At 27.5% G+C, this 23,831-nt stretch overlaps 1 protein-coding gene across 1 annotated transcript; it reads left to right on the forward strand.

Annotated features, from left to right (window-relative positions):
* Window positions 1–1,226: 1,226 nt before the first annotated feature.
* LOC107172750 (TRPL translocation defect 14) lies at window positions 1,227–23,115 on the forward strand. The gene is made up of 11 exons (XM_015523051.2): window positions 1,227–1,905; window positions 19,123–19,190; window positions 19,256–19,293; window positions 19,824–19,861; window positions 20,523–20,651; window positions 21,434–21,570; window positions 21,632–21,772; window positions 21,845–22,037; window positions 22,101–22,308; window positions 22,406–22,587; window positions 22,718–23,115. Exons 1-11 carry the CDS (start codon window positions 1,860–1,862, stop codon window positions 22,798–22,800), a joined length of 1,263 nt encoding a protein of 420 aa, XP_015378537.2. The 5' UTR covers window positions 1,227–1,859; the 3' UTR covers window positions 22,801–23,115.
* Window positions 23,116–23,831: the final 716 nt, after the last annotated feature.

The following is a 23,831-nucleotide window of genomic DNA, read 5'->3' on the forward strand; positions in this document are numbered from 1 at the left end:
TAGGTAAATTCTGAGTTCACTAAAATATTGAGCATATAAATACAAATAAAAAAAATGAAAAAAAACGTCCACGATATTAAAACTTTGGTATTTTTAATCTCAAAATCACGATTTTGGAGAAATTTAAAATTTTGAAGTTGTTAAGCATAATTTTCAAATTAAGTTTGACTGACTTTTAGAAGAGCCATCAAATTAAGAATGCAAAAACACACATTTTGAATAAAAAACTTCTAAAAAATCACATAGGAATGTCTTAATACATGATATTTTACAATAATATTTCTACTATAAAATATTTGTAGAGTAGATGGAAATATATTGAACTTTAAAAGACTTACACTTAATATTAATGGACTTTAGTCAGATGTATATGTTAAAACAATTTGGACATTATTTTAATGCTTATGACTTTGAATTGGCTATAGTATTAGTGGTTGATAATTTAAGTTATTGAATTCCTGGGAATCATTTCCATGATGTTTTATGTTCACAGATTTATTTATTAATTTATTAATGTACTACAGCACTGATATAGCTGATATCATCTGTAACAGCTTTGTCATGAACATTAGAGAAATTATATATCTCTAGTAGCGTTTCTATCATACCGCACGCTAAACGCACATTATAAATTTATAAGTTCACGAGTTGCCAGACCTAATAGTCCGAGGCCGTGAAAAATCTATTATTATCAGTTATTACTGATAAAGATAATATAATATTTAATGGGTATTGTGGTACTACTACAATTTATTTTGTGGTACTCTTAGATCATATACATGATATTATGTATTGTATATGATCATTCTAAGGTGGTTCTACAGTGATTTGATATGATATATTGATAATAGTCTAACATAACGATAGTGGTAAAAAAAATTACACTCATGCGCACTGTTAAGACGGAGACAACAAATACCACTGTTATGTACTGTTAAGTGCATTGCTGTGTTTAGACGCTCCCAAAGTACCAAGTCCTAATAGCAGAGAGGTAGAGGGAGTCCCGAGTTGGCATATCAGTTTATACGGTGTATGGCTATATGTACTATCTATTATGTGGTATGACCGTGACATCGTTTCATTGTTGTGAGGGGGGAGAACTTGTAGATAACAGTAGCCGTGGTATCACAGAACATTATATTATCAGTTTTATCAAATGATAAACTGGAACCATGGCGGCTGATAGGCAATAATAATGATAAATAAAATCGACAGGAGTAGGCAGTCAGCAGGCGGCTTGTCTGTCAAAGTTGTCGGCACTCGGCGGTGAGCACCAGCACGGCAGTCGGCAGCACCCGAGGAACCGTAATCGAGTGCGGTCGTTGGTCGTTCTCTCGTTCATTTTTCCGTCTCGCCCCCGTACACGCTTACGCGCACACGCGGTCGCACTCGTCAGTCGGTTGTAGCCAGGACGCGCAACATTCGCACGCGAGCGCTAGTCCGGTCGCTGTTTTTGCGGCGGAAGTAATTTTTATTTAGCTTTTCGTTTTTTTCTTCTCCCTCTCTATGTCTAGCAATTTTGCATAGTTCCCGCAAACACGCGACGGCAATAATCACAATAATTTTATTAATATACGAACTACAAACAATAATAATAACAACAACTGCCGCGTGCAATGAATTCCGTCGGAAAACCATCCGAGCAGTCGTTTCGCTCATATCGTCGGTGTGCTGCCTCCGTCATTGTGCGAACGGTCTCCTCCAAATTTGGACACGACGAGTGAACGACACCATCGACGCCGCCGCCTCCGCCACCAACAAAAGTCACATGGTTCACACGCCACAACCTCCGTTCAGCAGCAGTTAACACTCAACACGCGGTTCAGTCATCTCGTCTCGTTGTCACAAAAATATTCGTGATGGATGGCAAAATCAAGAAACTCTACAAAATCGTACTGACCGGCGGTAAGAACGACCCCCCATACGTATTTTTGATGTTATGAATTTATTGTAGATTTGTTGATTTGATACCTATTATGTTTCATAACCGATTTCATCGTATGGCTCAAGAGCGTTATCGGGATGAGTAACTACATTTCGTTTGTTGATTACCCTCCCCCCATCTCAGATTTCCAATATGTAAGATTTTTTTTAGGAAAAATCGACAGACGTGATCAGCGAAATCGTTAAAAAATATTTCAGTTTTGTATCCCCGTAATGATGTTTAGCTACGGTGTCGGGAGTATGCTAAATACTGATATTATGGTTTCATTAAAGGTCACGCTAGTAATGTGACGGTTTTGTACAAATATCCTGTACGGGGGATGCAGAACACCCCGCTCGCGCTTCTCGTTATCGCAATGAGTTTCAGGGAGAGGGGAGAATAAAAAATTAAATAAACGTCTCGCCCACTATTCTTCACCGTTAGACATTGACTACGTTGTTATGCCCATTCAGCGTATATATAATATATGTATACATATATATAATATATACTAACTGTTGCCCGTGAAAATTCATAAATTTCTTATAAATTCTTAATTTCCGACTACACCTGTGGACTTTCTATAAATTTTATATAGCCTATAGCCTAACGATAAATTTACAGTCCAATAATAAAATAATTTTATATTCGTACCATTAGTTCCTGAGATTAGCGCCTTTAAACTCTTGAGCTAGGTATATAAAAGAACAAAATTCAGGAAAAGATCATATTTCCTAGTAGCTGGCATAGGTATTAATCAATTTTTGTTTTGTAAACCGTAGTGCACACTTGTCACATGTAAATTCATAGTGCACATAAAAATAGGGCCTGGCACTGAGTTTCTTTGTATAATATAATATAATTAATTATACTAATATTAGACGACTAGATGAGTTCTTTTACTTTTCAATATTCGTGGAAACTGCACGATCTGCTTAAAAATTATTAGACGATACGTTAACAAGAAGGCTTACCATACTCAACCTAGGTACAGCGTGCTTATATTATTCTAACAATAATATTTTTTGTTCGACTGTAACATGGTGGTTTTGCAGTATAATATTATTATATATAGGCCAACACCATACACGTTGACGTAGGTGGTAGATACTTGAAAAGATGAAAATTATGTTGATTTAATTCGATGATATTTTCGATTTAAAATAAATATTTTTATGTTTACAGTTTGTTTACCTGTTGTAAATTGTAGTCGTGTACATAATACGTGTAGTCAAATAAGGGAATTTTCGCGCATAACTAATATTCTACAAAATCGATTTTAGTCAAGATAGGTTCTTGAAAATAAATTAACTTAATATATATATATATTTCAAATGTAGGTACATTATGGTCAAAATATATTTTCATGCGCATTTAAAAATCAAATTTTGTTGAATTCGTCAAAATCACGAATTTTTTTTTAGTTTAAAATATTCGATTTGTATAGCAATGACTTTAAAACTTAATACAAGGTGATAAATAGATCATACTGTGACCAAAAAATAATTGGTAATTTTAATATAATAATATTATATAGGTAAATAGGTATGTAAATACAGTAGTTTTAGCAAAAACTAATTCAACATGTCTATTGTTACTATTAAGTATTGATAGTATTAATATAATATTATAAAAAATCCTGTTTCATACACCGTCACCGCTTAAGAATCGTTTTGGTTATATTATGGTACAAATGCGGCCATAAGAAATCTGAAGAAATGTTATGTCCTAATGTAAAAAGTTCTATTCTTTTATTGTAATAATAAATGAAGTATTTTTTACCTACTGCATAGGACTTTTAAGATATATTAGACATATAAGAAACATCCACATTTTATATTTACTGAGAAATAAAGGCAGCCGCGTGTCAAATATATGTAGGTATTTATGTATTTCATTTTAAAGTTGTAAATTCATAAATTGGTAGATTTTTTCTCAATAGTACTCTGTAATAAATTATATACTGGTAGAACAAAATTGACAGGTACTCAAATATTCAATATGCCAATATAATATACCCATAGTATTGTACCTACCTATAAATTATAACCACTCATTTAACGAATATATAAGGACTAGTAGGTTAGTTAATCTCAAGGTTAACGTTGAATTTTTTCTTGTTATGTTAGGGTATAATTGTTTGTATATATACCTAGGTATAAGTTATCCAGGTAGGTAATAAATCGATATTATAGTATATTATAGCTATATTTCTCATTGTGTTCGTTGTAATTCAGCATACTTAGTGCAGTCTTAATTTTCATGTTTTTTTTTTATTTATTATACTTGTAAGTGCATTATCGGGGTATTATCTTAATTCTTAAAACGTATACCTAGTACATATTGTATTTGTTTTTTTGGCCATGTTTATAGTATTATACAAAACAATAGGTACCACCATTTATTTCACTCTATATCCCACTCTATATTATTTGGTACAATACTAGGTATGACAGTAAAGTCATGAAAAAAATTTATTTTTAGGTTTTTTTCATCATAACAATAGTAATATAATAATAATTAGGAATGCCATGCTATGTTGTATAAAAATACAGGTACATTTATTTGTATTTTTTAATAACTTATAATATTGTATTATTCATAAATCTACGTTTAAACCTTATACCTATTCTTATATTATATACTTATATGCTTAATTTTTGTATTTTTTATTCTAAAACCTATAGAAGTATTGACTATGTTATACATTATGTTATAATAACTATTGACAGTGATAAAAATATAAAATATTTAATACAAATTTAAAAAAAAAGACTGTTTTATTATTAAAATATTTTAATTATTTATTTATCAATGAAATATGATAATTTGGATTTAGGTGCGAGGCCTCGCGTTTATAATTTGCACAGGGCCTCGCAAATCATACAGCCGGCACTAATTATATAATGGATACTACTAAATACGAATACATTTTTTTCCCGGGGATTTTTTTTCCGATTACCACTAAATACTGATACTAGATAAATACCATATAATCGTATACTTAAAGAGAGGAAAACTGTATTTTTAAATTTTATCGTAAAGCTGTAATTTTAAAATTAAAAATCTAGAAATCGTGTTGGCCCTTTCTTTGCATGCTAACATAGGTATATTTGTGGTAAAATATAAAATTTAAAAAAATATTATTATTGTTAAGCAATGAAAATAATAAAAGTTAATTGAAGATTGAAAATAATATCGACAACTGTAGTCTGTAATGTATCTATATTAGTGACTTTATTTTATTAATAGAATGCTCTTAAGTTTGGATTTCAACTGAAAATTTGTGTTATGAAGTGTAAAAAAAATTGGAATCCATGGTAAAATATAAATATTTATTAAAACCATAAACAATTTTACGTTTAGAAGTGATTTTCAATTTGTATTATTATATAATAAAAATTATTAAGATATTATTTCATGCTATATATAGTTAATATCGATATCGATGATAAAACGATAAGATTAGATTAAATATATTGGCTGGTTTCATTATATAAATTAAAAAAAAAAAATAATGTTTTTCTAATTTAGTAGATTATTATATATTTATAAAATATTATGTTTATTGTAATTGTCGAAACTAATGGCGCTCACCAAGTCTCTTAAAACAAAAACAAAAAACATTAAACATTTTTAATTTCAATAGATAAATCTTTTAATAAATACTGCATATACATATTTTACAATAAGTTTTTGAAGTTCTAATGTTGATAAAATTGGAATTAAAGTGAAAAATAACAATTTTAGTTATTTTGTCGTAATTCAAAAATATTGTTTTTAGCCTTTAGGGGTATGAATTTTATCGGTATTGTGGTATACTTATTAATATTCATTTAACACAATTACATTTCCAGAATATTTACATTAGTGTATTATGAATTATGATATATTGATACCTATACCACGAAAATCTAATCACACGTTTTTGATAGTTGATGGTACCATGGACTAGTCTGGAGTCTGGAATACGTTTGTTAGTATCTTAATATTTTTTAAATATTTCGTTAATTTAATCGTGTTTAGTTCCATTATAATTAACATTTTTCGTATTTCTGCAAAAAAACTAAAAACGATGTGTTTGGTTCAAGCATAATTTGTGCTTGAAATATCCGTAGAAAGTAATTTTACATTTGAATTTTTTGGATTTTTAAATTACTGCTAGAAGAATACTTATGAAAAATCTTGTTTTAATTGTTTTATATAAACCTTTGCTAGAAATATTGAATGTTATATGAGGTGTGTTACCCTGGCACCCCTAGGTCAAAATGTCGACTTGAAAACTGTTTGGTATTATGTTATTTATTATGTAACATTTTGTAACCGCAAAAAAAAAAGGTGTAACCACATCGGTGCCCCGGAAAACGGCTTTACAAATTCCGGGTGCATGCAGTGTAACATTACTTTATTAGCTGTTCAAGACAACAGCTCAAAATGTTGGTAGGTTAAAAAGCTTGACAATTTTATACGAGCTCCTCCATAAGTTGTTAAAATTTAAAAACACGAAAATACCTACTTAGGCTGCAATGCTGCATAGGTACAATTTTTTTCACAATAATATTTGTGTGATGATACTTGAAACATTTAATGTACTTATATTTTTATATTTTATAATTGTATTATATTTTACATTTTAAAATGCAAGTTTTTAGGGAAAAATTATTGCAATCTACCTATAATACTATAATAAATTACTTTAATTACAATATTATCATAAAATACTTTCTAATTATATTATATAGGCATACAGACCGGGTGTTGACCAGTTTCCATCAACGGCTGTTTTTTGCATTTTAAAATATACCAGTTACCCTCAACCAAATGTTCCATTTGGCATTTGCTCACTAACTCATAAACCAGTGGCGGACACTCTCACATATTTTAAATTCAGGTTTATAATACCAACCCGCAATTCTTTAATATTCTATAATTATTCTTGTATAAATTGCACACAAATAAAATAAAAATGCTAATCTTTTTTAATTTTTTTATCAACAACTGGTGTTTTGTATATATTTTCAGTCCCGTTTTCCCTCTCCATAACCTACAAATAAAATTCAATTTGCCAGCAGAAATCATCTTCAACATTAAAAATTTTTCTGTTGTATAAATTGTCTTCAGCCACTTTACAGATACTGTAAATAGTGTAAACAAAATTATAAACCATAAGCTTAGTTCAAATGTTTTTAAATTTCGGAAATTCCAATCGTTGATTATCCGGAATTCAAACCAGAAATATTTAAATGGACTGACCAATCTCAAGAAGACAGCATAACGAATTCAGATTAATATATTTTCTCAGTATTAAGTCGATCACCGATTGTTTGTTTACCGTTCTTCAAGTGCGCAACGCTGTGGTGGTGACTCGTGTATAAGTAATAATATGTGCGTGTAGGAGCGCTCTGCCATTTCTTTTTCCAACTAATGATCACTTACTATGCACGCATTCACAAGATCTGCATAAGCAATTTGAAAATTATCTATTTTTACCTCCTTAACTGTCCTCCAATGATCACCTTAAGAAATAAATTTAACTTATATTCAGTGAAAAAAAAATGTTTTTCCATCTAAGAAAATATACTTCATCGTATTTTATTTTATTTACTTACATACATGATATTATAAAAATGAAAGTATGAAACATTCCACATTTTGTAATTATATCATATTTATGACTGACTGATACAGTCAATAAATTGAAAATATAAATACATACCTAAATAGTCTTTTTTTTAAAGACAATGATGATAATTTTTACCTATAGTGAAGTTGGTACATTCTTACCACGGAGATTACAGTTTTAATTTAAATTTTATCAAATTTATCGAGTTATAATAATATGTTTACTCGTATGTTTATTATTACGTATAAAATTAATTTATAAAACCATTAGTGAAACGTTGGTAAGTACTTGTATGCGACACTATAATAGATACTACTTTAAGATATTTATAGTCCGGTGGTATTTATATAGACAATTCTTTTTTTTCTTCAAATAGGTAGGTACTAAAAGAAATAATATGAGATAAAATGTGATTATCGTTTGATGTTTATCGGTTCCTACTGTAAATATGCTTTTCCAATATAAATATAATTTATTTAATAATATTTTCCAGATTATTTATGCCAGGTACCTACTTGTTAAATAATTATCTTCTCAAGTAAATATTTTTTTTTAAATATTATTAGTAACTAATAAAGTAATAAGTAATCTCTAATTAACAAAGTAATAACCAATGTAATTTATTTAAAATTCCTTATTTTATAATAACATACTATGGTTCGGATATTAATTCGCCATTCAAAACTGAATTATTCCCAGAAAATTATTTTAATTATCTTGAATTACCTATGCATATTCAAAGCAAAAAATTGAATTACGAAGGTATGACGTAATTTATATTTTAAATAATATGGTAGAAATAAAAATAATCTTACTGTCCTTTTGTATGTAGAATTGTAGACATTAGAACTACTATTGTCCTTATAATATTCATTTTTGAAATATTATGTTAATTAAATGGATTTTTGAAAAATGATTTGTATGTGATTATTATTCATGGAGCTAAACAATTAGTTTTTATGTTAAATATGAAATATGTGTATAATATAGGTAGAGTAATACACTCAAATATGTATTATATTAAGTTATATCATTATTATATCATTACAGATAATTTTTTTTTTTTGCAAAAGTCTTGAAAGTTGTTAGATAAATCATTTTTAAACTAAACTGTACTCAAAATATCTCTTTTATCTTATATTTTAATTGCGAAGAAGAATAATGAAACAATAATAAATTATTGTAGTTACACAGTAATACATTTTTATATGACTTTATACATATTTTATCCGACTAACAAGTATCAATATAATATGTCTTTGAAGTGTTATTTTATATATCGTAACTTGTTGTAAATATTTATTTTAAAACAAAAACCTAGGAAAACTAGTTAAACTATATGACCAAAAACTCTTACAGACATTGAAATGTTTAATATTTGTTCAGCATTTGGTGTTTTTTTTGTAATCTAACTCCATTTCACATACATTCCAAAGAATTGTAATATCTTCTCGATTTATTTATCCATGCATGTTCTTTAATACTGTTGTAGAACCTCGAAACAAATAATATAACGGGTATGTATTAATGTACTAGATGTGTATAGACGTCTTAATTTCATGACATGTATTTTGATATTGCTATTCAGGTAATTTATTTTACTATTAGTATTACGGTTTGTTGTATACATTTTTGCCAAAAACATTGCATTTATTTTATTTGTTACTCGATAAATTATTACAAAAGTGTATAATAGTGTATACTTACTATTTACTATTTTGCCAAAAATTAAATTTACAATACCTGAAAATAAGTTCATTTTTTACAAACTTGGTGACAATATTAACTACTTATGAGAAACCTTGTTTAAAATGTTCAATCCTTTGATAACTATAAAAATCGAACATTTAAAACAATTAAATAAATAATAAAAAATAATTTGCAAATTCTCATGATAGGTACTAACTGATTATGTCAACATTTGAACTTCTAATACTTATAAAAATAAACGTGCCTATTACTTATGTATCTAAAATATTTTTAAATTGCTATTAAAACAGTTTATGATGAACTTTGTATCTATAGCTTTTTGACCCATCGAACATTTTTAATGATATATAAGGTATACCTACTCATAAAAAAATGTTCAAATTTCAAATGTCTATAGTTGCTTAGAAAGATTCAAGTTATTTTTAAAATATTGTAATGTACCCATAGAAAATGATAAAATATAAATTTACTGAAAATTTTAAACACCTATATTTATTTGTTTTTGAATTAGGTACAACAGAAATTCAAAAATCGTTGGAGAAAAAATAATTATTTTATGTTTATTTTATTATTATAAACATTCGCTGAAAATGTCGATAGTACCTATCTACAGCTGTTCATTTTTTTTATTTCTACGAAAAAAAATTATCTTCGACGTTATAAATTCAAATGCTTATAAAAAATGTATGATTTTCCTCTAAGATTTATTTTTATTTAAGATTGAAAAACTTTTGGCGAATCTCGTATATAATTTCTAAATATTTTCATAAATAATGGTTGCAGATTCCGCTCAATTTTTTTTTTTTAATTTTACTTATAAGTTATAACAACTGGAGTTTTTTTTTTTTTTTTTTATTTATTTAAATTAGGCTTCAACTCCTGAGGTTATTAGCCTGTAGTAAATACAAAATACAAAATAGTAGTCATAGAGTATTGATCTTAAAGCTATGGGGACACATTATGTTTAACAATAGAGGGATTTTGTAGAGTATATGTACATTCAATTATTTTTCTAAATTAATTTTGCTAAGCCTATGTTTTTGAAAAAATTGTATATGTTTTTGGAGTTATCTTCGCCAAGTGCTTGTTGCATTGTTAATGGGTTCCCGAGGATTTGTCTGGAGTTAGTGAACTTTGGGCATTCTAGTGTAATGTGTTTAATTGTCAGCGCTTTGTCACAGAGTTCGCAAGTCGGGCTGTCTTCTTTTGTCATGAGGTGCAGGTGTGTTAGGCGAGAGTGTCCAATCCGGGTTCTTGTGGTAACTACTTCTTCGTGCCTGGATGAGGATGGGGGAGTTTTCCATGGGTCGATTGATGGTTTAATTTCTTTTAGTTTATTTGTGTTTGGAGTCTTCTCCCACGAGCCTTGCCAGTGACTTTTAGTTAGATTATTTATTTTTGAGAGTGCGTCTTGAAATGTTATTTTATTTATTAGTACCGAGCTGGGTGATGCTATTGCTTCGTTGGCTGCCTTATTAGCTAGTTCGTTGCCACTTATGCCAGTGTGGGAGGGGACCCATAGAAATTCGATTTTTTTTGTTGTGTTTGATAACTTTTCTTGGATGGATTGAAACTGGAGTTTTGTGTTACATTCTCCAGATTTTTGATAAACCAAAAAATGATTTATCGAAAGTAATAGCAAAAAATTGACAATTTCGTATGCCTATTAGCTTAATAGTTAAAAAAAGAATAGAAAATTCTACTATCAGTGTTCAGTAGTATAGACTTTTTATTTTTTTTTAATTACAAAAAAAATCAGAATCATTCTGTCTAAAACTGGTTTTGCGTGAAAAATCCGGTTTTTTCTTAATTGCTTTGTGGTTCTCGGCGCTTTTGAAAGTGCCCCAAAAGGAGATGACAGAAAGAAAAAAATAACACACATTTCAATATTAATACGCGTCTAGACGAAGCAGCTTTTGCCGCGCGGCATGATCGCTCGGCTTCCGTCGGCCCTGTACCGCGCGGCAAATACGCGTCCACACGGTGCGGCATTTATTTCCAGATTATTTTCCAGTAGACAATAATTTAAATACTAAAAAATAAGTACGCCGGCCGCGCGGCTTTGTCGAAAATACGTCCACACACACGCGGCTTTCCTTTGATGTAGACCGCCTACTAGGCCGATCGGAAATTATGCCGCGTGGCATCAAAAAAAGCCGTGGAAAATGTATTTATGTATTCACACTCATACCGCGCGGCAAAAGCTGCTCCGTCTGGACGCGCCATTAAAAACCAAAATTGATTTTATCAAAAACTTTTTTTTCCGTATACGACACATCTACAATAACTGCAAATATTCCCGTTTTCTTGATGTTTTTTTATTTTTAGTGATTCCCAATTATTAAGAAGATTACCAGAGATATTCTATGCTTATGAGCCCCTAAGTACCAGCTAGTTCAAATTTGCAACTAAAAACCACCAGTAATATTAAAGATCGAATATGTTGATTATAATTGTCTTCTCCCAAACGTGTATAACGTTTGACATAAAAACATATCGTTTTACTTATACATATATTCTTTATTTACATTAGTTTTTTATTTTTAGTAATTAGATTTAATCTTTTTCTTTGATTGACAATAATGAAATGAAATTAATTACTGTTTAAGTTTAATGACATCTTAAAAGTGGTACACATGAAAAATTAATATTTTATTGATGTGATATAATATGAACTATAACCGTAATAATCGTATATAACTACGTAATATTATAGAAAATATTGATAGAATAACTGTATTATTAATACCAATATAAAGTCAGTATATCCAATATTAATTATAATTTTATCATTGTAAAATTATGTAATTATTTATACCTGTTAATATATTGTGTTGAATAAGATATGTATATTGTATGATCAGTTTTAGTTCTGTAGAAATATTGGCTACAATATTAAATTAATACCTAACTACTTAAGTATCTGAATAATGTCTGCTATTTTAATTTTTACTATTAATTTACAATATTATGATTAAAGTCATGTAACACTATAATACTAGTATATTAGTATATCTCTATATTTAATATGCGTATGGTGTTAAACTGTATTATGGACTTTGGTAATATCGTTTTGATGTTTTATAAAATATCATTGGATATTTATATCAATCAAACTACAGTGTATATTTCTAACCAAAAGAAGAAAACTTGTTATTTCATAATAAATATTTAATTGTTCCAATATCAATACCTGCCATAACAATTGAAATACGATTTTCTATACGGGTATAAGGTGACACTTGGTAACCTACATACAAGGGAGCTCAAGGAATTGAGATTTATAATTAACATGTCTAACAAAAATCTACTTAAATTATGTTATTAGAAAAATATTATGTTTGTGTATCATGTAGATGTTAAGGTCTATTTTAGGTGTGTATTATATTTTATATAATAAATGTTGAAAACCATTATTTTTTATCGTCTATTACTTTATACATTATATTAGGTATCTATGTACATAAATCAAAAACCATTAAAATTTTAATACGTGCTTTAAATATTTGCATATGATAATATTATATAGTCCATCGGTTATTATTATTTATTTAAATAAAATATCGCCTCAAACGAAAATGGACACAAGACCTCTACTAAATATCTAAAGACAATTAAAATACATTAATTAGTCAAAATTAAATATCTACCAGACACATCAAGTTTGAAGTAGTATCATTGGGTACCCTCTTCTATCATTCCACCATGCCTTGTACAAAATAATTAAAAACCATAAAAATTACCTATTGTAAATACCAATTACAGATAGTATATTTTATTTTTTCTAATAATAAAAAAAAAAAGTAATATATGAAAAATGTTTATACATAATAACCACAATATTATAACTTTTCTACTACCGTTGATTATAGATACTAGTATTTAAAGTCAATGCTATTACTCTTAAATCCATGGACTAAAATTGTCTTTAGTTCTTGTGTATGCCTCTAATAATTAATTGTAACAGTTTCATTTATAATTTTTTATTAATTTAATTTTTGATTGATTGCCTGATATTTAATAATACATTTTGACATTTTATATACAAGTATAAAATAAATATTTACGATTTAGTATGACGAGGTGTCGGGCTTTTAGTCGCAAAATCATCAACTGGTACTAGGTGTGTGAATTCTTGGGAATTATGTGCTAAATATCTGTATAGTTTATTTGTAGATTTTCCTTGGGGGTGGTGAGGGGGGCTGGCCAAACGTACGTTCAGCCCGTGCCACTAGTTCTGGGATGAATGATCGCGTGGGTTCTTGGTAACAAATCCTTGCCACATGCATACACATATCAATCGCTTCTATACTGTACCAATTCCGTTACTCCTACAATAGTTTTGCCGGACTCAAGATAAAAAAAAAAAATTGATTACCATAATAATTCCATAATTTTTGTATACTTAGATTAATTACCAACCTACTATATTATTCATAGTTTGTAAACTAAAAAATATTATCTATAGCTTATGACATATAATGAAAAAAAAACCATAGACAATGTCTTCAAACTTTATAACTGCTTATTGTGATGTAGTTGTCTGACGTCTGTACTCTGTAGGTAAAGAAAAATAGAAATTGATTACTTCATGATGTTTATGTGTATGGATTTAATACACTCTGGGAGGTCTGGAGACAAAACCCACCTCGCAGCAAAGTTAAGTTTAATATAAAAGTGTACATTGTATAGTGAACCACCCCACACCCACTCAATAGAGGTGATTAGTCGATACGTCACAATCTATAATGATAACGCGTCTGGTTCTAAACAACCGTTATCACGGTCCATTCCATAAGAAATGCATTGCCCGTTTATTTTTTTTGATTCATTTGGTTTTTTAATTATTTAACATTTTTTTTTTTTTACTTTTTAAACTGATCTTATAGTTTTGTGTGCATATTGAAATATATATTTAACCAATATTTATGTAGGTAGATTATGTAGTAGACACTCACCATCATAGAGCATAGTTAAATACAGTGATGAGCTGCCCCATAAAAGTACGTGTTCGGCGCCACTGGTATGTTGTGAAAAAGTTAAGAATGTAGCTTATGCAGTTAAATCAATTGACTACCTAATTGCTACATGTAATTATAATATTATCCACTCTTAACTAAGTTAGTTATGCTGGTCACTGATATATATTCATTTTTCAACAAGTTTTATTTTGGCTATCGTTTTATACTTTAAATATTAGTACAAATAATATGATATAACGGCAGTTTCTTTATGTGTCGTTTACAATAAATTCCGATGATTAATATTAAACATACCCAAGTTATCAATATGTTTATTGTGTAAATATCTGCTTAACAGAACATTATATACGTAATGAATCATAACAATTTAAATTCAGAACAATTTTTTGAAAAGTATTATTGTAAAAATTATATACACAATTCACGTGAAATTGAAATAAAACACAAAGGCTCTGAATAAGCAAATACTTATACCTACGTTAGTACTGGTAAGTTGAAGGACTATTAAAACAATTTAAATGGTAATTATTAATTAGACATACACGACCGCGTGTATAAATACGCCATATTAATAATTAATAATTTAATCATATTGTCTTAAGTCTTGTAAATGAATTTTCACAAGTATAAAAAAAAATATTTTTTATACCTAATCATTAATCACCTATATCATATAATCATATCATTGATTTCATTTTTACTGTATAATAATATTTTATTTATTATTGTTTTGATTATCGCAATTTAGTAGGTATGTTAAGTTAAAGTATTGATTATTAATATCAAAAATATATTGAGCAAAGATATTTATTTTTTCATCGGATTTACCGCTTAGGTACAGTTAACGTATAATTAATCTGTAATATATAACTATAGTTATTTCTTCACACATTTTTTTTTAAACGCAATGTAAAAATCATTGTTGTATTTCATTTTTAAGTTAAAATGTTGCCTTATCTTAGACAAAAGACTGACCTGGAATCCACACATCAGATCCAAAAGATTAATTTTAAACTCTCGTTCTCGTATATGCTATCAAAAAATAAATACACAAGCTTAAAAAATAAACTGCTAATTTACAAAAAATTTTTAAACCCAATCTGGACTTATAGTCTTCAACTCTGGGGCGCGGCCAAGAAATCGAATCTAAACAAAATACAATCTTATCAGAATATCACTCTTCGTCAACTCACTAACGCTCCGCCATTATACATTTCAAATATAACACTCCATAACGATCTAAATATTAAATCAATAGAAGAGGAATCTGTATTATTTTACAAGCGATTCTTCTCACGTCTGGCAAACCATAATAACCCACTAATCAATAACTTAAATAAATTAACATTTCCTGATAATCCTCGCCGTCGACTGAAAAGAAGGTGGTGCAGAGATCTTTTACAATAAATACTCCAACTCTTCCTCTCCAGAAAAAAAAAATGAAATAAAAAAATAAAAAAAATTTTTATTACCTTTCTTCCCAAATCTCCCATCACGCAAAGAGTCTCTAGTGGGTGACTTCTTAATCATGAATACCATGTGTCTTTTTTTTCTTTCTCTTATCACTTATACTCATTATGCTAAGAAGTATAGATTGTATAATTATTATAATAAAAAAAAAATGTATATAATATGTATGTATAATTTTATTAAACTACAGGTGGTCAATAGCACCATTGAAAAAAAAATGTACATTTGTATATTCAATATTACGTTACATAATAGTTATAAGTTATAATTAAATTCAAACACATCAAACGATTTTCTAATTTGAATCTGTTTTGTGCTTCCTTTATTTATCATAAACTTTGTGATTCTAATAACAATATTATTACTATTATGAATTGTAATTTATGTCGTATGACACAATATATGTTATATATATATAAAGATGAACAGGGAAAATTTGTTGCATTGAATACTACAAATTATTTATTACCCAAACAGAAATGTTTTAAGGATAGCTACCAATCAATTGTTAAAAAATGTAATTGTCTAACTATTTCAATTATTTATAAGTTACAGCTGTATTTTAATTATTAGGATTATGTTTATTAAAATTATCTACTTCAACTATTATTGAGTAGAGTATGTTAGAATTCAAATAATTCAATCCAATTGTTGCTTAGTTTCCCTATTTATTGAATAAAATATTAAATTATTCTTAATTTGTTAATTTTTTTAAATGTTTTTCTTCGGTCAAAAAAAAAAAATTATTCAAATATATAGGTATAAAATTTGTTACATTACAAATTTTCTAATTATAATTTTTTAACTAATTACTATAGATAGTTTCGTTAGACCGTGTATTAATCAATACAATTTTAAATAAAACATTTTTTCTAAAAGGCTATGTAAAGGTTATTAATGTGATATTGATATGAATACTCAATTATTTATCTTTTAAAATAAAAAATATATTTTAACTTAAATTAATTGAATCGAGTTTTAAGAAAGAAACACTTGTTTGCTTTGGAAATCAAAATGTTTAGCTTATAAAAATAGTACTTGACATCCTAGTCATTTAATGTCTTAAATCTTATTTATAAAATATGAGCCATCATGCGCAATTTATACTGTTAGTAATTAGGCTTTTTTAACCTTAATTATTGATTGAAATTGATCTTCAGATGTTATCTCTCTTATTTAGTAATATGGTGTCCTTTTTTAATGATTAATTTGATCGTATAATTTTTCGTAATAATGGATGTTTTTTAGCTTACTCAATAGTTTAATATATGTGTAAAATCCGAAATAGTTCTTACAATATATAATAATAAAAATTAGTCAACTTTAAATTATTTCATCTAAAAAAATCATCGAGGTCAAGCAGTAAAATTAGTTTAAAATTTGTTCTTTGTACGTAATTTATAATCGTATATCTTATAGTAAAATTACACCTAATATTTTAGATTCTGAGCGGAGCGATAAATGTATTGATTTAACAATATTGTGTTTTTTTTGTGTGTTTACATGATTTTTAAGTTATTTATTTTTTGAAATTTTCTGTTTTTTAGTTTTTTATTCTATTAACATCAATAAAATTGTATTCATTGAGTCAAAAAACTTGATAATTTAATACGACGTTCCCCATAAGTTGATAAATAGCAGTTGGAAAATATTAAAAATGCATAGGCACGTTTTTTTATAACCGTTTAAAGTTCAAATTGTGACAGTTTTTTTTATAGTTATTTTAAGTTCAAATTTGAATGAAATTACATATAACCAAGAATAACAATTTTAGTAATATTTTTGTAATTTAAAAAGTATTATTCATGGGTAGGTACTTGAAATTTCTAGACTTCTAGAATACATATATATTAAACTCTATTTGTAATAGTTGATTTCGTTAATGACTTATTATACTTTATAGCATATTTTATATATTATGAATGACTGAGTGAACCTGGTACATAATGAACCAGATTTGAATAATTTGGAATTTATTTTATAGGTACCTATATTATTTTTGGAATAATAGCAATATAATTAATATAGTACAATACTATAAAATATTCTAGACTGACAAACCGTCTCCGCTCAGTATCCTTCTTTGTAGACAATGATATTATATCATTGAATTCAAATTTAATACCATCTAATTACAGTAACCCATTTTTAAACTACTGTAGAGCAGAGCAACATCCACTTACCCTCTTTTTATTTTAAAATTTAAAATATTTTCTACTGTTATAAATTATAATATTAATTAATGGGTACCTTAGAAATGAAAAAGACGAATTTCTATTTTTACCTATCTAAATATATCTATATAACGTAATAAGTTTCGTTATTAATAATTCAATAATTGTTCTTGTCACAACTTCATATACATTTTAAAGTAAATATTTAAAGTTTGAACCGTTGGTCTTCATAATTGTTGTTATTTAGCTTGATATATTCCAAGGTTTGTCGTAAATTATTTTTGTCACAAAAAGATTATTTAATGGCAAATATACTTAAAAGTTGTAACCTACCTAAGTACGAACAGACACATTTTGTACAATTGTCATAATCATAAATTATGCGTGTTCTTCATAATTCATATATTTAAATATTCTCGGTTATTATTTTTATTTTGTTTTCTAACTTGCACGAATAATCAAATACCATCTTTGTAATGTATATAGTTAAAAATAAAAATAAATGCCTTTGTATTTGTCTATTTTTATTAAAACTTTTACAATTACTTTTTATTATTAAAATGTAATTATATTCAGTTTTTAATATTTATATATTCTAATGAATATGTCTACATAATAGTGACTTATATTCTTTTAGATCAGTTAGATAGGTTCTATTACTTTTAGTTTAATCCTCATTTTTCATAAATTCATAGTAAAATAGAACAACAATTAACATTATACATTCTTCTTGAACGAGTAATTTAAATATTAAACATATTTAATATAATATATCTACGGTACGTACGTGTAATGTGTTTTTATATTTTAGTGTATTTAATGATAAAATATATATTATTTTTTCTTGATGATGCCATAAAGAAACATACGGAATATGTTACCTAATTATACTCTTAGTCGTATTGAAGTCTTTAAAATGTAAATTGATTAGTATTGTACGAAATAAGAATGTTATTCTATAATAACTTATTTACTTGTCATGCATGTGATATATCGTAATTCAATATTTTTTTACTTTAATTTGTCAATCATAATTCATTAGGTTATCTATAATTTGAATTATTTATACAATGTGCTCGTAATTGAATACAAATGTTAAATATTTCATGAAGATGCCTTATTATTCATTACTGTTAAAAAATAAATAATAATATACTTTATATTATTTGAATGTAAATGTTTGCATTCACTTTTTAATTTGGAAAAATATTTAATAACTATATAATTTGTTAAATTTAGGTCCTTGTGGTGGCAAGACAACGGGTCAGTCGCGGTTATGTACATTTTTTGAGAATTTAGGATGGAAGGTAAATGTCAAAATTATTATTTCCGTTCTAAGCATAACATCTTGTTCAATTTTTATTTATTTTAGGTTTACAGAGTTCCAGAGACTGCCAATGTTCTATTAAGGTAATAATAAATAGATATTTTTTTTTCAATTTTAATAATAATTATGAATTAAAAGTTCTGAGAATAGAAATGTATAAAACAAGTTTAATTTTCATATTATTTCATATAAATATAATACTATTTATTTTTCATCATCGTTTTCGATATTTTGTCAAAAGGATTTATTAAGGCAAAGTGACTTTCAAAATTAATCCAAAATTGGTTTTCTCAATTTATATAACTGCTATGATTATTTTTACTTAACAATAAATTAAATTTTGAAATTCAATTTTCTGTTTATTTTACAAAGGTGTTGGGTTCACACTTAACCAGAGGTTTGATTTAAAATAAATAAGTTAAATTATGCTCCAGTTAGTCTAGTATCATTTTATAAATCAAAATATTATGAACTATTATACTATAAAACATGAATATTAGCTAACCTTAAAAATATTGTTTAATCTGAGGCATCTGAATAGTTATAATTTTATAATAATATTAAACTTAGGCATGTATTATTTGTTTTAATATTTATCTTAATTTTTTTACAGCGGAGGTATCAAATTTTCGGAATTAAGTGACGACGAAGGTAATACATTTCGAAATTATAATATAATATGATCATTTATCTTTCTCAGTCATGCTATATATGAGTTTCAATTATATCCTTTAATGCGAGGTTAAAAAAAATGATTTTTTGGCTAACCATCAAATTCAGTCTTAATACTATAATAGTATGTTTTTTTACACAGGGCCTATTGCCCTATTACTTATGCCGTATACGTCATAATATTCCGTCTGTTTTTAAATTGTTATTCTTATACAGCGATAAAATTAACACACCTCCTTTATTGCGACCATGAATTAGTTAGTAATCCCTAAGCTGCATTTTAATCTAGCTTAGTAGGTCATCATAAATTCGCAATGTGATATAATATATTTCTATTATAATCGCATATAATATTTGTATTATATCCCCTAAGGGGATTCCCCTTTGAAATAGTATTATCATTGATTATAGAATAGATTCTATAATCAATGGTATTATGTTACGTTTCGCGGTTCGTATAATAATATTGATTTTAAAAGCCTCACAAATCATTAGACATCAAGTAATGAGGGGGGGGCTCCCATGCTTACTGATGGAATGATGAGCCCACGCGGTTAAACTTGATGCTATTTAGACATGTTATGTCCTTGAAAAATTATTGTCATTAGCCTCATAATATTATTTTTGTTTTCTGTTGCAGCCCATAAATTTCAAGAAAATCTTCTCAGATGTATGTTACAAATAGAAAATACTTTTTTTGAACTGGGGGAATCATGTGACCAGGACTGTCTAATCATTTGTGACAGAGGTGCTATGGACGCTGCTGCATGTAATACAACAATTATTTATATGATATAATAAATAAAAATAATGTTAGCGACAAGAATTATAGTTATTAATATTAAAACAAGAAATCTTATTTCTGAACAGATTGAAAAAAAAATCAAAAATTTAAATTACCAATTAATATTTTTTAAATATTAATTGTATTATTTTATCTGTTATACAAATAATAACAAAAACCTCCATTTAATTATGTTATTGATGAATCATAAAATATAAAACATACATGTTTGTGGTATAATGGTATACTATTGTTTACATTTCGGTACTGTTAACACTTCAAATTTTTCTTATTATATTTAAAAAATAAATAATATTCAGTTAAGCCTTTTTATATTTCTCGACAGCTGTTTAATATTTTAGACTGTAAGCGAGATAGAGAATATATTTTCAATTATTTTTATAATAATCATTGATCAACAACAATATTGCTATTTAAGGAAATTATTTTAGGTAACCTTCATTGTTTATTTTTATCAAATATTTGCAAATAATTACTTTTGTTTTGTTTATCTAATAAAATTAATTCATAACAAAATATTATACATTGGGGATTATTCAACCGTTAAAATACGATATTTAGACATTTTTTTTCGGTTGTATATAATTAGACCTTATAAATAGTTAAAAATTAGTAGACCGGAAAATACGAGTATATCATAGATAACCTAGCTAGTCCAAAAAAATGAACATGCTAATTTTTTACTTGACACTTGTACAATTGTTCAAATAATACAATATTGAACAATTAAATGTTTATTTTTCTAGATATACCTTCTAATAAATGGGATCTGATAATGAAAGAAAATGGTTTGAACATGGTTGACTTGAGAGACAATCGTTATAATCAAATAATTCATATGGTGTCTGCTGCATGTGGGGCTGAAGACTTTTATACAACTGAGGTAAAAATGTCATAAACTCTTCCATTATATTTTTCATAAATTAATTTAATATCCGTTTCAGGACCATACGAGCAGAAGAGAGGATGTGTCTCTTGCTAAAAGTCTAGATGTCAAAGCGTCAGCGTCATGGATTGGACACCCATATTTTGACGTCATTGATAATTCATCCGATTTTGAAAATAAAATATGCAGAATGATAGCTGTAAATATTAACATTAAATCAATTATTTATGGTATCTGAGAATATTTATATTCTTGTATTCATATTTTATAGGCTGTTTGTCAGAAACTGGGCCTAGACACCGGTGATCGATTAGCTACAAACTCGAAAAAACGTAAATGGTTAGTGAAGTATCTACCTAATGATCAATTGTTCCCTCCATTTCAAGATTTTGATGTCGTACACAATTACTTGCAGACATATACTAAAAATATGCAAGCTCGCTTACGTAAACGAGGACAAAAAGGTTCTTTATCCATCTGTACTTGCATAACATATCTGACTATGACTTCTATTTTACTTAATATAGGTCATTGGAATTATACACATACGATTCGCAGGCCTCGGGTCCGTGGTCAAGTAATAGAAGTGAAAACACAGCTCAGTCACAGGGACTATGTAAATCTGTTATCGCAAAAAGATGAAACCCATTATCCTATCTATAAAAAAAGGCGATGTTTTATACACTACAATCAGTATTTCCAGCTTGACATTTATTGCAAACCTTGTCATAAAAGGTTTGTGACTAATGACTTAAAATCTTTTTTATATTTTCACTGGATATCTTGTGTTGTTTTATTATCAACAGTAAATTAATTGTTTTTCTGGTATTAGGTGCGAAGGGTTAGTGTTACTTGAGACGTATTCTGCTCTTGAGGACCAAGAGCTGCTTGATCGATTACCAAAATTCCTAGATATTGAAGCTGAGGTTACTGGTAACGCAGCTTATTCCATGTTTAACTTGTCACTTGTTGAAGAATGGGACAAATCAAAAAATTTTTGTCACTACTTGAAAGGTAATTTTTACTTAACTAGTGATTGTTTAGGAGTAAAATATAGTAACTTTAGGTATGTGAAATTAGGCTAGGATTAGATTTTTGTTTAAGATATATTATAGTTGTAGCAATTTTTATAAATTTTTTTTAGGACCAGACGAAGATCTAAATATAGGTGTTCATAAAACCAACCAAGTTAGTTACATTCATACAAATGGAAAACTAAGGAAATAGTGACTTTGCTTTTACATTTTTAATATAGTATTACAATTTTGTTTCTAGATGTTTATCATTGTATAATATTCATTTTTTTTTTTTAAGTTTTGTTAAGTAGTATACAAAATGTCCAGTTACAATTGTTATTAATAGATTTTAAAGTTACTAATCTAGGTACTTTATGTAGTCTATAACACAAACTACTCATACTTATATGTATATGATACATGCATTATTTTTATCTATATTTGCTAGTTTTTTCTTTATTATTATAATTTTTTTTTTTTTTGTTCTTTGCAACCAGTACAATATATTCAATTATTATTGTAGGTAGTAAGTTTTTATTTATTATTTTTTAGATAAATCTTATTACGTAATTATAAGAAATTATTTTTAAAATATATCTAACACAACTACTTATTATTTGAATTCCCCACGAGTATTGATTAATTTCAATTGAAGAAACGACGAGTACCAATATTTGTAATGCACTTGAACGTCATGAAATGCTAATGGTTTGAATTTACTTTAATTGCTAATAATTTCTACAAATTTGACACCTTCTAACGGTTTCCTACAAAAGTATTATTTCACTCAGACAAAAATAAAATAGGTACCAACATAATTTTTTTGAATGTACTTAGCGTGGCTTTTTTGATTGTCTAACGCATCTTGTTGGAGCTATGCCGAGTCCATTTTCCGTTTTGTTTTGGCATTCTATTCAAAACTTATTTTATTTTAAACACCGCGGCGTGAGCACGGCAGTCAGTATTGCTAATCGTCTTCTTTCAAAATTAATAATGTCTCATTAATTTTTGTTTGCGTTGTTGAGCTCAAAAGAATATTTATTTTTATGTTCAAAGCGTGTTTTTAAACGCTTATGATCTGACGTATGTTTTCGATGTCGTGTGGTTATCGGATTCATCAAAATAAAAGTTAGACGTTCATGCCATAATAGTCCTCGAAAGTCTGCGTTGGAGCACTTCGAGGTGCAAGTATAAAATTAACGATTACTATAATTACTATCTATGATATCTATGATTATTTCG

Source organism: Diuraphis noxia, unplaced genomic scaffold (assembly GCF_037042655.1).
Source record: "Diuraphis noxia isolate RWA-SAM2 unplaced genomic scaffold, SU_Dnox_SAM2 contig0002, whole genome shotgun sequence".
Lineage (NCBI taxonomy): Eukaryota > Metazoa > Arthropoda > Insecta > Hemiptera > Aphididae > Diuraphis > Diuraphis noxia.